This window comes from Lepisma saccharinum, chromosome 3, assembly GCF_977018435.1.
Source record: "Lepisma saccharinum chromosome 3, izLepSacc3.1, whole genome shotgun sequence".
In the NCBI taxonomy this organism is placed as follows: domain Eukaryota; kingdom Metazoa; phylum Arthropoda; class Insecta; order Zygentoma; family Lepismatidae; genus Lepisma; species Lepisma saccharinum.
The window spans coordinates 70,061,750-70,076,014 of record NC_139231.1 but is presented as its reverse complement, the minus strand read 5'-3'; the positions used below and the strand labels follow the sequence as shown (position 1 = coordinate 70,076,014).

The 14,265-nt window shown below is 37.8% G+C and overlaps 1 protein-coding gene across 1 annotated transcript in view; it reads right to left on the bottom strand.

Moving 5' to 3' along the window:
* The window catches only part of Pez (protein tyrosine phosphatase non-receptor pez), a 150,221-nt gene that overhangs the window by 14,638 nt on the left and 121,318 nt on the right, over positions 1-14,265 (bottom strand). The window contains exons 19-20 of the mRNA XM_083118730.1: positions 10,124-10,287; positions 76-235 (exon numbers count right to left, since the gene is read on the bottom strand). Of these exons, the coding sequence (XP_082974856.1) occupies positions 107-235; positions 10,124-10,287 (293 nt within the window). The 3' untranslated portion in view covers positions 76-106. The remainder of the gene's footprint in view (positions 1-75; positions 236-10,123; positions 10,288-14,265) is intronic.

Sequence of the window (14,265 nt, the reverse complement as noted above, 5' to 3'; positions counted from 1 at the left end):
TATAAAAACAAAGAACAGTTAAACTTTAATTAATATCTTTACGAAGTGTTACCATACATGAAAATTTTCTCTTACCTTTTTATTTGCACCTCTTTGAACTTGCAGTTCAAATTAAACGAGAATGCTTCAGATAATATATTAACAGGCTGTACACAAATCTGTACTGAGCTATTGTTTGAACCATCAGCATTCTCTGCTGCCGGATATGTGCCACGACACGTGGGATGTCCAATTCCTGCAATTTGGAAGAAACTGTTATAAATAAAGCACACTCATACAGTGCAGAAAGCAAAATTTTTAACTGTATCCCACAACTGAAGCTGAAAGTAACTTTTACACAAAAAGCTGGTAGAAACCATTAAGATCAAGAACTCGATAAGAATCATCCCCTAGGCAAGCAATTATGTTACGTCAGTGCTATATTTTTGATTAGCCCTTCTAGTGTTAAAGGATATTTTCAGGGTGACCAACCTTATAAACTAATCATTAAATGACATCAACGAGTATGAGCAATTTAAATGTGACTTTATTATTAAATTTATTAGCAAAAATCAAATGATAAACAACTTAATGGTAATCTAAATTTGATAGTACATTGATTACGTAAAACACAGCCTAATCCATACAAGCTCACAATTCATAAATTCTTAACCAATTATCCTGTATAATAATTAACGTACATTCTCACGAATATCCTTTTTCATATATAGTTAACTAGCCTGATAGTACATGCAAGTTCCTTAATTGAATTAATGATCATGAGTTTTCCAGCTGTGGGATCTTTTCTATCAATTGGTCTTGTACCATCTTCTACTCCACAAGACACATTTTTGAAGACCTTCCACTCAGTTCACAGATGAAAGAAAAGCGGGCTAAATATTGATAATGCTCTCCCTTCTGCATCATCAAATTTGCATTATGGCAGAATCCCATAGAAATGCAATATTATAGATGTGAAAAGTTTCCTCCGATCAGGGCACTATTATTATCAGTGCACTACAGTTTGCTGTCCACTATAACTACAGTGCGTCCATTTCGATCTGCAGCCGAGAGATCGGGAGAAACGTGGCGGGCGGCGCTGACGGAGATGCCGACATTTGAGGCCTGTAATGCCCGCTTATTTTTGTGGACATCTTGCAAAACGAGCACTAACCTGTGTTATAACACGCAAAAGTTCTTCTGTAATTCTTCCAAGTTCCACCCTTATATACACAAATAAATATGCTTTAGAAATTATATTAAGAGCCACAGATAATACTCTGTAAAACATTTTAATCATAGTTTTGACCAGTAACATCCTGCTTAAGTTTATATCCTTGAAAGAGTTTTGTGTCGATGGGGATCGTTTGGAGGTTTCGAATGTGCAACACTGTATCAAGATTACGCTGCAGACGAACCGTTAAAAGCTAATGGTGTTCGTGAGCTTCCTTGCAATCCGAAATCTCCTAGCTCAAGTTTTTTGTTCCTTCGCGACTACAGAGCTGTGAATATAGTGGCAGGCAGATGTAAACCAAGAGCGTGTTAATTTCGTACTGTGCGTAAGAGTGTTATTCATGGTTACTTGCCGTTACTTGTTTGTGTTATTGCAGTGTGTATGTGTGTTGTGTCAGTCAGACGATTGGAATGCCAGCCGCAAGGTTCACGTTAGAACAAAGAATTTTTATGTATGACACTTACGTGAAAACTGACTCGTGTCGAGACGTGTGTAGGCAATTTGTACAGAAATTCCCAGGCGTTTCACCTCCACATAGAGATACGGTTAGACGTCTTGTCCTTAAATTACGAGAAACTGGATCGTTAAATTTTAAAACACCTAAGCAAAAACGACGGATTCTAACCGAAGCAAAACTCGATGAAATTGGTGCAGCGTTAGAACGTTTTCCAAACAAACCTCTACGCCGTGTTTCACAGGAGATGGGCGTATCAAAATCATCAGCACATACAGCCACTAAGCTACTAAAATTAAAACCGTACAAAGTTTCTATAGTGCAAGAATTACGGCCCCCTGACAACGTAAGTAGAGTAAATTTCTGTAATTGGGTTTTGCAGAATATTGTAGATGGTATTGTTGATCCACAGTTAATAATTTTTTCGGATGAGGCATGGTTTAAACTTGCGTGGTCATGTTTGTTCACAGAACAATAGATACTGGAGCACTGAAAATCCCCGAATAATACACGAAGTTCCGTTACACGATGCAAAAATTGGTGTGTGGTGTGCTGTAAGTGCCAAAAGAATAATAGGGCCTATATTTTTTGAAGACACAATAAATTCAGAGAGGTACCGCACACAAATACTCGCGCCGTTTTTTCAGTTGTTATCAGATAATGAGAGACAATATGGGTATTTTCAACAAGATGCGGCCACAGCCCATACCGCCGCTGATTCTTTGGACGCTATAAGGGAGGTGTTTGATGACAGAATAATTTCAAGAGGTTTATGGCCTTCACGTTCGCCAGATCTTACCGTATGTGACTATTATTTGTGGGGAACCTTGAAAAATAGAGTCTACCGAAATAACCCTCATAGCATCGACGAACTAAAAGACAATATAAGGGCAGAACTAGGAAGAATTACGGAAGAAGAACTTTTGCGTGTGAATCAAAATTTCATCAAACGATGCCAGGAATGTGTGAATGTAGGTGGACATCACTTTGAACAACTCTTATAACACAGGTTAGTGCTAGTTTTGCAATATTTATATAAATGTCTGCATATGTCCATAAAAATATGCGGGCATTACAGGCCGCAAATGTCGGCACCTCCGTCAGCGCCGCCCGCCACGTTTCTCCCGATCTCTCGGCTGCAGATCGAAATGGACGCACGGTATTTCTCACATGCCACAAGTTCTCATGTTAGTGGCAACTTAGCTGGAACAGGCTGACTACTCTACGACCATGATACAATTCAAGTATAATTCCTGGTTTTGAAGGCAAATTTAAAAAAAAATCAAGGCCACAAGCACATGTTTTCTCTATTTCAACCTTGCGTATTACCGCTTCTCAACACCCACACACATACACCAGAGGCGCAACCACGAACTTTTCCTTGGGGGGAGGGGGCAAGTACCAGGATAAACATACCAATAATAATAATGACATTATTACAGGGTGGCTACAAACAAACAGAAATGAAATTCTCTAACTTTTCCAGGTTTTCCAGGACAAAATTTACATTTTTCCCTGACAATTACAAACTAAACTAAATCGACGTTTTTGCAAATAGAAATAATAAACTCATACAGATCCACGTATGGTTTTGTTAAGTACCAATATTATCTTCTATGAAATTGACTTAATTTCTCTATTCTCTATGATTTGAATTCAAACTGCAAAATAGTGAATTTGGAAAATTATTACAATTCAGAAGCTAGGGAAGGATTACGGAATTTTGTCATACGCAGCAAGTTTAAAATAAAATACTTGATTATTTTTAAAGTTACGACTAAATGAGATAAGAGTGAAGAGTGAATGATTAAGAAATACAATTTGTAATTTATCAGTCTCCTTATCCATTCTCGGTATTATATGTTGATATTTCCACTGAGGTTTGGAACCCTCTGCTTGCAAGAACCATGAGTGCGGACTCATTTTTCAATGCATAAAGCTACTTCTCTCTTCTCTGTAAAGCAAACAACTTCACTCTTGCATATAAACGAAACAATTGAATCGAAGAAAATAAAGTGTCATACTTCCTTACATTATCAATGGGATTTCTGCTTCAGTACAGTATATCCAAGTGAAGTACTGTGAAACTGACAACATGCAGTTATACCATTAATGCTGACGAAAAGGGTATGTAGGTATTAGAAATTTAATGCAAGGAATTTATAGAATTGCACTGTATAGGTACCTGATTTAGCTAACCACACATTAAAACAGGAACACACTAATAATAAAAGCTTCTGAAAGGTCATATAAGAGGGGCATCCTGAAAAAAGCTCCAATGGTGCCTATACGCAGCACTAGTGGTCGGAGAGCGACACACACACACACACATGCACACAGGAAGAAGTGGCATGTAGCTGTAATCTGGTACAGTTGCAATGCACCCATTTTAGGACAGTTCTAGATTAAAGATTGCAGCTCTCATACAGTCTCCCACAGACTGCGATGTAGCCTACATTGCACGCTCAGAATTTGGCACAGTGCCACCAGCAATCGTGTGAGGTGTGCAGATCGGACATCGTGAGTGATAGTATGGTCAGACGATGGTGCAGACAATTCACAGAAGGCCAATCGAATGTGCACAACCCCATACAGCCCTGTGCATCACTTCAGGTGAGAGATCTAGGACCACTCCCTGTACAGCCCTGCTTTGCATGTACCGACTTTCATCTCTTTGTTTAACTGAAGAGGTTTCTGGCAGGGCAAGGATTTGACAGCTACACTGTGGTAGATAGTTCCAGTCTTTGCTGTCAGACACATATACCATGGGCATATAAAATTTAGTGCCATGCTACCACAAATGCCAGAATAACGGTGTTGTTGATTATGCCGAAAATTAGGTTAGGACTCACTGTTACTAATTCAATAAATTACAACTGATATTCTTGTTTCATTTATGCCTAATTGGTAGGTACGTTGATATTTTTTTATTTTTTTCAAATTGGTGTATTTTCTCATTTTTTATTTTTGCTCACGCCTCTTCGTGAGAGTTTGATATTTTGAAAGTTATTTTGGGAAAGATATTTTCCATACCCCTTTTCTAATTTTAAGGTAAGGATTTTATATAATGGAATTTTCCTCGTATATACTGAAGGGTGCATCATGACCATAAGTGGTGACGCACCCAAAAAAATTAAAATCAATCAATCTCACGTGACAGATACCGATATATTATGGCACCAAAAATTGGCATTATCTTTTTTTTGACTTGTTAGTGTTACGTTTCCCAAAATTCGCGTTTTGGTTTTAGAACATTTATCTGCCAAATATACTGAAACTTAATACTCCATTGTGCTTTCAAACTATTATTTTAAATTGTAGGTCACACAGTCTACGTATTTTCTTGACAGTTTGATATGTTGGAAGAGATTTTTTGAGGAAGTAAAAGTAAAGTGCTCCCCTGCACTTTTCCATGAAGGTGTATACGGATGTGGAGCTAGGGCCCCACACTTTCTTGATCACGGCTGAAGGTAGGGGTGATGTGATCAGCACCACGCTCGTGGCTACCTTTATCCCTCAAAGTTTCCTCAAGGTACTAGCTTCATATGATGCTGGGTGGGCGCCGGAGCAGATTGAATAGGTGGAAAACATCCTGGTTCTCCCCCGCAGGGGATCGACCACGGGTCTCTCGCATAGTAGTCAGATGCCCTAACGACTAAGCTCCATTATTACTTGCTCGACAAATGTCGATGGTGTGCACTTAGCTTGGTAATTCAAAACATATCTCGTGCGACAAATCTGAAGATGTGGCTCCCATGTGACGGTAGATACGCACTCGATCTCCTGTTAGAACCCTGCCACTTTGCTATCAAATGGTTTTGATAGAAGTTGAAAAAATCGTGGAAAATACATGATTTAAAGTGGCTGTCAGAATTATTCCATGTACGTATAACTTTATAGTTTACTCTTGAGTAAAATGTTGGAAAACTTGCATGGTCTATGTACACAAACATGGCCTAGAAAAGACAAGAATGTTGGATTTCATGGAATTTTTCGTTGTTTTAGGACATTTCTTTAAAAAAAAATCGCTACAAACGCCATCAATTTGCATTTTATGCCCAATTCACATTATTTCGATATTTTGAACGGGCGAAAAATGTGTCCAGACATCACTGCACATTCCTAAACATAACTTTGCAGCATTACCATTTTTCACGGTTTTGGCGTTTGCGAAAAATCAATGTCCCTACTAATTGGAAATTACTTTCTGGCCACCCCTCGTATAAATCAGTAGATGGAAAGTGAAAATTTAGCAGGGCTGGCAGAGAAAAGTCAAGAAAGTGATTTGCTTTTATGATGGAATGATTCGAGTAAATATGATATTACGTATTTATTATTAGTATTTTATTTCATAATATTGGACATTAACCTTACTCAGTGATAGATTAATGACCATCTCTCACGAGCTTAAACAGACAGAGCAGAGAGTGGCACTAATTTGATTGCAATACTAGTGTTGCAGTAAATTTGAGGTTGGGGGCAAGCACTTGCCAATTTTTATAACGTTCACCAATGCAGATTTATATTTCACTTTTTCGTGATAGTATTCAATATATATCCTGTTTGGTTGGATTCTTCTTGATATCTAAGAATAGTGCAATGCCATTGTAAACGTATGTTAACTTGTACGAAACCAGTAATACGTCAGGATGATGAAAGAAAACCTTCGTAAGCACTGCTACATTAAATAAGGTGAAGTGAGCCAGAACAGTAATAAAATTCCAGCAGCATATTTGCAGTCTAAAGCTCTTCTTATTTATGCATGTGATTTTTGTTGGATGTTGCAGTCCATGCAATTTCTGTGGAAGTTGTAGTGACATACTTTGTCGGGTGGCGATATTTGACAAAAATCGTATGTATCAATGGAACCTATTTGTTCCCATGTTCCTTCAGTTTGCCCAACAAAATGCTTTACTACGACTCCGACAACTATCAGACGGCGCCACGCGCTCTTATCCCCTCCATCTGTTGGCAAGTCCCCTTACTACTCCCATACGGACAAAAAAAAATATGATAATCCAATGCATTTTCCATGTAATATTTAGAGGCTTCACCTTTACTCCCCCGATGATACCATATGGTATCACCAGAGTAAGATCGTACTCGCCCGATGATACCACATGGTATCATGGTGCTGATTACGAAATGAATGTGCTTTTTGGACCTTCATACTCTTATGTTTGGGTGGAAACTTTGACACAGGTCTGGAGCAAGCCTGGGAAATTCATACTGATGACCAACCTTCCCCCTCTCCGCAACATATCCATGCCACATTTCCGAACAGAGTTACACATTTTGGCTCATTATTCAACTTGTATGGCACCCAGGAACATGAAACATGTTTCAATTTCTTTGGAAACATCCATTCTTTGAAGAAAATACTAAGGTTTGCACCTTCTCCCCAAAATATCGGGAGAAGAGGGGGCAAACTCCAGATTTTTATGTTTTTTCTTTGAAATTCGGGGATCAGGCGATCTGAATTGTACACGGTTGCATAGTCTGATGTTTTAGCTGCAAAACAAAACTTATCCGAAGTAGACTGCTCCCATAGTGCCAGAGTTATAACAATTTTCCTCCAAAAATGCAAATTACCTATTTTTCGTAAAAAAAGATCACATTTTGGCTTATTATTCAACTAATTATTTATTATTCAACTTATTATTCCCCAAAATAGCGGAAGAAGAGGGGGCAAACTCCAGATGTTTATGTTATTTTTCATTGAAATTCGGTGGTCGCACCCACAAACCACCCTTCCTCAGTTCGGCATTCTCAATTGTACACGGTTGCATGCTATGATGTTTTAGCTGCAAAACAAAACTTATCCGAAGTAGATTGCTCCCATAGTGCCAGAGTTATAACAATTTTCCTCCAAAAATGCAAATTACCTATTTTTCGTAAAAAATAAATAAATCACATTTTGGCTTATTATTCAACTTGTATGGCACCCAAGAACATGAAACATGTTTCATTATCTTGAGAAATGCCCATTCTTTGAAAAGAATACTAAAGTTCGTGCCTTCTTCCCAAATTGCGGGAGAAGAGGGGGCAAACTCGAGATTTTTATGGTTTTTTCATTGAAATTCAGGTGCCGTGCACCCCAAACCCCCTTCCTCGGTTCGGCATTCTGAATTGTACACGGTTGCATGCTCTGATGTAAAAGAAAACTTATCCGAAGTAGATTGCTCTCATAGTGGCAGAGTTATAACAATTTTCTGAGCAATATGCAAATTACCTATTTTTCGTAAAAAACAGAGTTTCACATTTTGGCTTATTATTCAACTTGTATGGCAGCCAAGAACATGAAACATGTTTCATTCCCTTTGGAAACGTCCATTCTTTGAATAAAATACTAAGGTTTGCACCTTCTCCCCAAAATATCGGGAGAAGAGGGGGCAAACTCCAGATTTTTATGTTTTTTCTTTGAAATTCGGGGATCAGGCGATCTGAATTGTACACGGTTGCATAGTCTGATGTTTTAGCTGCAAAACAAAACTTATCCGAAGTAGACTGCTCCCATAGTGCCAGAGTTATAACAATTTTCCTCCAAAAATGCAAATTACCTATTTTTCGTAAAAAAAAGATCATATTTTGGCTTATTATTCAACTTGTATGGCACCCAAGAACATGAAACCTGTTTCATTCTCTTAAGAAATGCCCATTCTATTAAAAGAATACTAAAGTTCGCGCCTTCTCCCCAAAATAGCGGGAGGGGGGCAAACTCCAGATCTTTGTTTTTTTCCATTGAAATTCGTTGGAATGTATTTTTACTTGCATAAAATTTGTATTTTTACTTGCATAAAATTTGAAATTGAGGGGCATAATTGCTCCTCTGTGCCTTCTGCAGGTGCCCTTGGCCATCAATGTTTGCCTCCTTGCCCTCCTTAGAATTGATTTCAATTTAAGGTTGGGGGTGGGGGCAATGACCTTTGCCTCACTGTGGTTGCGCCACTGATATGCACACAAATATAGTAACAATATGAAGTGTCTGTGTGATTCAAATGTATCCAAAAATTCTAATTTAATTTATGATAATTACACGGTACATTTAAAACATTTAATTTGAGGTCCTTTTACATTTGCCATTTCACATACTTAGACTCGAAATACATCTACAAACAAAAGCCACAAATGTTACAGTATATATTTTAACCTGCGAGAAAAAGTTCATTGTGTAAGAATTTCAAACTCAAATCTACCTAATCATCTTCAAGAAATATTATCTTGCAATAATCTTCCATCTGTCAGATTGCTCTACAAAGGACAGTAACAAAGTAAACAGATCGAGAGAATTCTCTGTTTTATTGTTCACACATTATTTTCCTTCCTCGATAAAAATAAAAACTAACTGTGAAAATCTCGCCTCAGGGCATTTATCAATGTGTATAAATTCAATAGGATTTAGATTAATAAAAGTTGCAATTTTTCACGTCTATGGAGAAAAATTAAAGCAGGATTTATGCAAAATTCCCAGAGCCAATAATTCACGCAAAATTCCTGGAATCAATAATTCATGCAGAATTCCCGGAGGCAATAATTCATGCAGAATTCCCAGAGGCAATAATTCATGCAGAATTCCCAGAGGCAATAATTCATGCAGAATTCCCAGAGGCAATAATTCATGCAGAATTCCCAGAGGCAATAATTCATGCAGAATTCCCAGAGGCAATAATTCATGCAGAATTCCCAGAGGCAATAATTCATGCAGAATTCCCAGAGCCAATAATTCATGCAGAATTCCTGGAGACAATAATTCATGCAGAATTCCTGGTGCCAATAATTCACGCAGAGTTTCTGGAGAAAATAATTCACGCAGAATTCCTGGAGACATTAATTCACGCAGAATTCCCAGAGCCAATAATTCACGCAGAATTCCCAGAGCCAATAATTCGCGCAGAATTCCCAGAGCCAATAATTCATGCAGGATTCCTGGAGCCAATAATTCATGCAGAATTCCTGGCGCCAATAATTCACGCAGAGTTTCCGGAGCCAATAATTCACGCAGAGTTTCTGGAGCCAATAATTCATGCAGAATTCCTGGAGCCAATAATTCATGCAGAATTCCTGGAGCCAATAATTCACGCAGAATTCCCGGAGCCAATAATTCACGCAGAATTCCAGGTGAGTAGCCACCCTATGGAACTTAATGTGAAGTGATAGCTCAATTGGCTCTATTTGGAAGGAGACAGTGCAGAAGCCTGGAATGCCTAACAAGGAATAAACTACTGGAAACTTGCATTGTAGGAGGTAAGATTCCATTTGCTTCCTACAGTCTGTTGACATGACATAATGAAGGAGAAAGGTGGATGTTTACAGATGCTGTGTAATCCAGAGGGAATCCTGAAACAGATTCAATTTCACCGGCTTTGTACAGAACAATGAAATCAAAAGCCACTGTGGATTCAGGTGATATATTACTTTAACTACCTGGTATTAAGGATACACTAACATGAGCCTACCTGGTTGTGATCAAGAGCAGCCAGAAGCAGGTCAGAGAGAATGGTGACTCCCGTTCTTCCAACACCTGCGCTACAGTGGACGACAACAGGAGGATTCTGATTGTGCCTTGCCGGTATCTCGCTCATCGTGTGAACTCTGACAGAGTTCAGCTCCTCAAGGAAACCTGTTGGCAATAAAAAGAGTCCCTAGCTTCAATGCACTGAGCTCAGTATAAATGTTCAAGATATCTGCATTAGATCAAGATTTACCTGATACCACTGTGCTATCACACATGATACTAATACCAATATGATTCCCAGATACACATACTTCAACAATGTAGGAATAAAATTGTCCAGTATAATTTCAATATGAAATTTTTGCTGATACCAATAATATCATTATTTCTCTTGTGGCTGTTACAAGCATAAGCACAATTTTTGTTGCAATGTTTCTGGAGAACATGCACTCATTTCATCAGACATTTACCCCAGTGTTGTAATTGTATCATTATCAATCTAAAATAAATGTCTGATGTGTTCTCCCGAAGAATTACAACAAAAATTGTGTTTATACGTTCGCAACAATCATAAACTACAAGAGAAATAATTATACAATGAAGCAATACACACATACAATAAAAATTAACAATAAATGAATTGCATTTTGTAGTTTTTTACATTGCTTTCCTGCCATTATCGACAAATAGTGACAATGAGGATGAGCGACGATTAGATGAAATTGATGAAGGAATGCTCACAAAGAACACCCATGCCATATTGAGCAAAAGTTGACCACTTAACATGCTCAGCCATTGGAAATGTTATACAACGTACTCCTCCCAAAAGTGGCTCAGTTTGGGTGGGATTTTCGGCCCAGCGAGAAAACACAACCTCTCTCTCATGGCTCACATGCTACACTGAAAAACGTGCCCGGCCAAGGTTGGGCAAGTTCATTCTGCACGCGGAGGGAAGGAATCGCATTTGGTCAAACATACACGGAACAGCCTCTGTATGTGCCTCCACCAGTTATCAAACCCACAAACCCTTGATTACAAGGTGACGATGTTAACACTAAGCCATCAAGGAAGCCCTCAAGCTGGTTCTGATACTGATAAAGTATACAATATAAAATATACTGATACGTGATATTCTTCCAATACAATATAAAATTGAAGTTCATTAATAGTTCATTAACCTTCTTAAGGTCGAATCACAGGGAACTTGATTTCCAGTAGAAATGTCCTAGTTGGCGCTGGACTGGCTACCCATCTTCTAATTTTTGTGTCAGACAATTCTTGTTACCATACTTGGTATACTCTTGTTCCCATAAGACATTGCGCAGAGCAGACAATCTAAAAAGATGGACGGGCGATTTGAAGAACGTTGTAAAAGAATTACTGCTGTTATTAAAAATTTAAAAAGAAAAGTATGGGCTAGAAATTGTCTCGAAAGAAAATATGGCAATCAATGGGTACTGAACAAGCTTTTTAATTAACTCGGGTATGCATATTCATACACGAGATTCGCAGGATTCATTGATAAAAAAAAAAATTAAATAAAAAGAAAATTTTAAGAAATGTATTTTTATTTGCATAAAATTTGAAATCAAGGGGCATAATTGCTCCTCTGTGCCTTCTGCAGGTGCCCATGGCCATCAATGTTTGCCTCCTTGTCCTTCTTAGAATTGATTTCGATTCAAGGTTGGGGGTGGAAGCAATGACCTTTGCCTCACTGTGGTTGCGTCACTGATATGCACACAAATATAGTAACAATATGAAGTGTCTGTGTGATTATGTATCCAAAAATTCTAATTTAATTTAATTAAATGGTATATTGAAAACCTTTAATTTGAGGTCCTTAGTTTACATTTGCCATTTCAAATACTCAGACTCGAAATACATCTACAAACACAAGTCACACAAATGTTATGGTATATATTCTAACCTGAGAGAAATTGTTTATTGTGTAAGAATTTCAAACTCAAAACTCGGATATGCATATTCATACGCGAGATTCGCAGGATTCATTCATAAAAAAAAAATATTTAACTAAATATATAAAATATTTAATACACTTGTAATAATAAGGATTTTCATTATCGGCTAATCACATTTGTCGCGTACAAATCTTATCGCTTTCCATGAATACCTAAATGTTAATGAACTGAGCATGAATGCACATCATCTCTGCTAGTTTTTCTGTTATCGAGAAGCGAACAAAAACAAACCAACCAATACTCAGAAATCACAGACAAAAACTCACATATTTTCACACGGCCAAACTTCGCTCTGATTGGCTGTTCCACAGAATCTAGTCGAGAAAAGCCAGTTGCAATTAGAACATGGTCTATTCCTCAAAACCAGTCAAGCATCCAGCACGGCGGTCATGATTTCCACCCAGGTAGCCAGTTCAGTGCCAACTAGGGCATTCCTACTGGAAATCCAGTTCCATGTGATTCGGCCTTTAATTAATGTATGTAAGCAAGGGACTGCAATGGGTTTAGCTTTTTTTTTAAAAAAAATGTCATTTTTACAATATAAAACTGGGGCACTTGAATTTTATGTTTATATCTATAAAAATGGTAGAATTTTGCACTAAATTACATGTTACTTTTTTGGGTTGAGCAAATATCACTTTCAAACACTACCACTGTCAATGCTCGTATGAATTTCCATCAATATAACTACTTTCAATTTGTAACCATTGAAAATAGTTTAAAATATTTATAAATTTTGTTATAAATCTTTGATTTAATCTATATCATTGCCATTTTCCAAAGTATTGCATTAAAATAATCCTAATTTCACACATGGTAATTATTTAATAGCAAGACAAATTTCTCCTCACAATGCAAAAATAATGAAAATCACATATTTTGCCTAATTTCTGAGATATTTAGACTGCGAAAACTTTTCTATGGCATGTTTGGGACTCCTTAAGACACTTGGACTCTGGAAAAGTATTGGCTGGTATTCATGATTTCATTCCAACCAATATTATTTACAGTTATACCATATTGGTATATATCATATGTATATTGGTAACATATGGTGAAATATCGGGAACCGGACGTTACGTACTCTAAATGGTTAGCTGTTCAACAAGGCATCCCTCAAGGAAGTATATTAGGTCCACTACTATATATGATTGATGTCCAAAATTGCCACTACCATCAGTATGCTGACAATTCTCAAATCTATATTCAGTGTAATACAGAAAACTATGATAATGCGATGACCACACTAGAATTCGACCTTGATGCTATAACAAATTGGTCACGGAGGAACTCCCTTCAATTAAATCCAACAAAATCTTGCTTCATGATCATAGGAACTCACGATACACTTAAAAAAATTCACAAAAATGCACCTTCTTCTCCAACTCTCGGCAGTATACCGCTAAGCGAAGTGGATACATGCAAAAACTTGGGGATTGTGTTCGATAGACACTTAAATTGGGAGGCACAAGTAGAATGTATTGTGAAAAGCTGTATGGGGAAACTTAAATCTTATCATTTAAAACATACTCTGGACACTAATGTTAAAGATCGCCTTATGCAAGCACTCGTTCTATCTACACTAGACTATTGCCCTCCAGTGTACAGTAATCTCCCAGGGCCTAAACTATAAACTTCAAAAAATTCAGAACTGTTGTATATGTTTCGTGTCATTCTATAGAATGAAGGGATCTGAACCAGTTAACTGATGGGGTGATGTAAACTACTCATCATTCATCCTCTTGATGAGACCACTCGTCATTGACATGACGAGTCATTGCTTGGCATGCGAAAGGTACAAATTACACAAAGGAATTAAACTACTGAAAAGACAATGGTCACTCGTTGGATTTTGTGAACCGTTGAACCTGTATCATGGCTGGGTGTAGGATAATTACCTGTCTAACTGAAGTCTCTGAGCTGAATCAAAATAGCGAAGTCCTCTGTAAGCTTCTAACTTGTTGACCAAAGCGTGCTTCCACTATCGACCTCCTGCCTTGCTGACCACCTCTCTCTACCAACTCCATTCCCAAAGTTCAGTCACTTCCCAGCTTGTCTCACCTCTATATTCCCTGGCCATCGAGCTCTTCCTCGATGCCGAATCGCCGAATCGTGTTTATTATCATAATTGCTACCATGCAAACCGCTGACACCAAACCCAGAA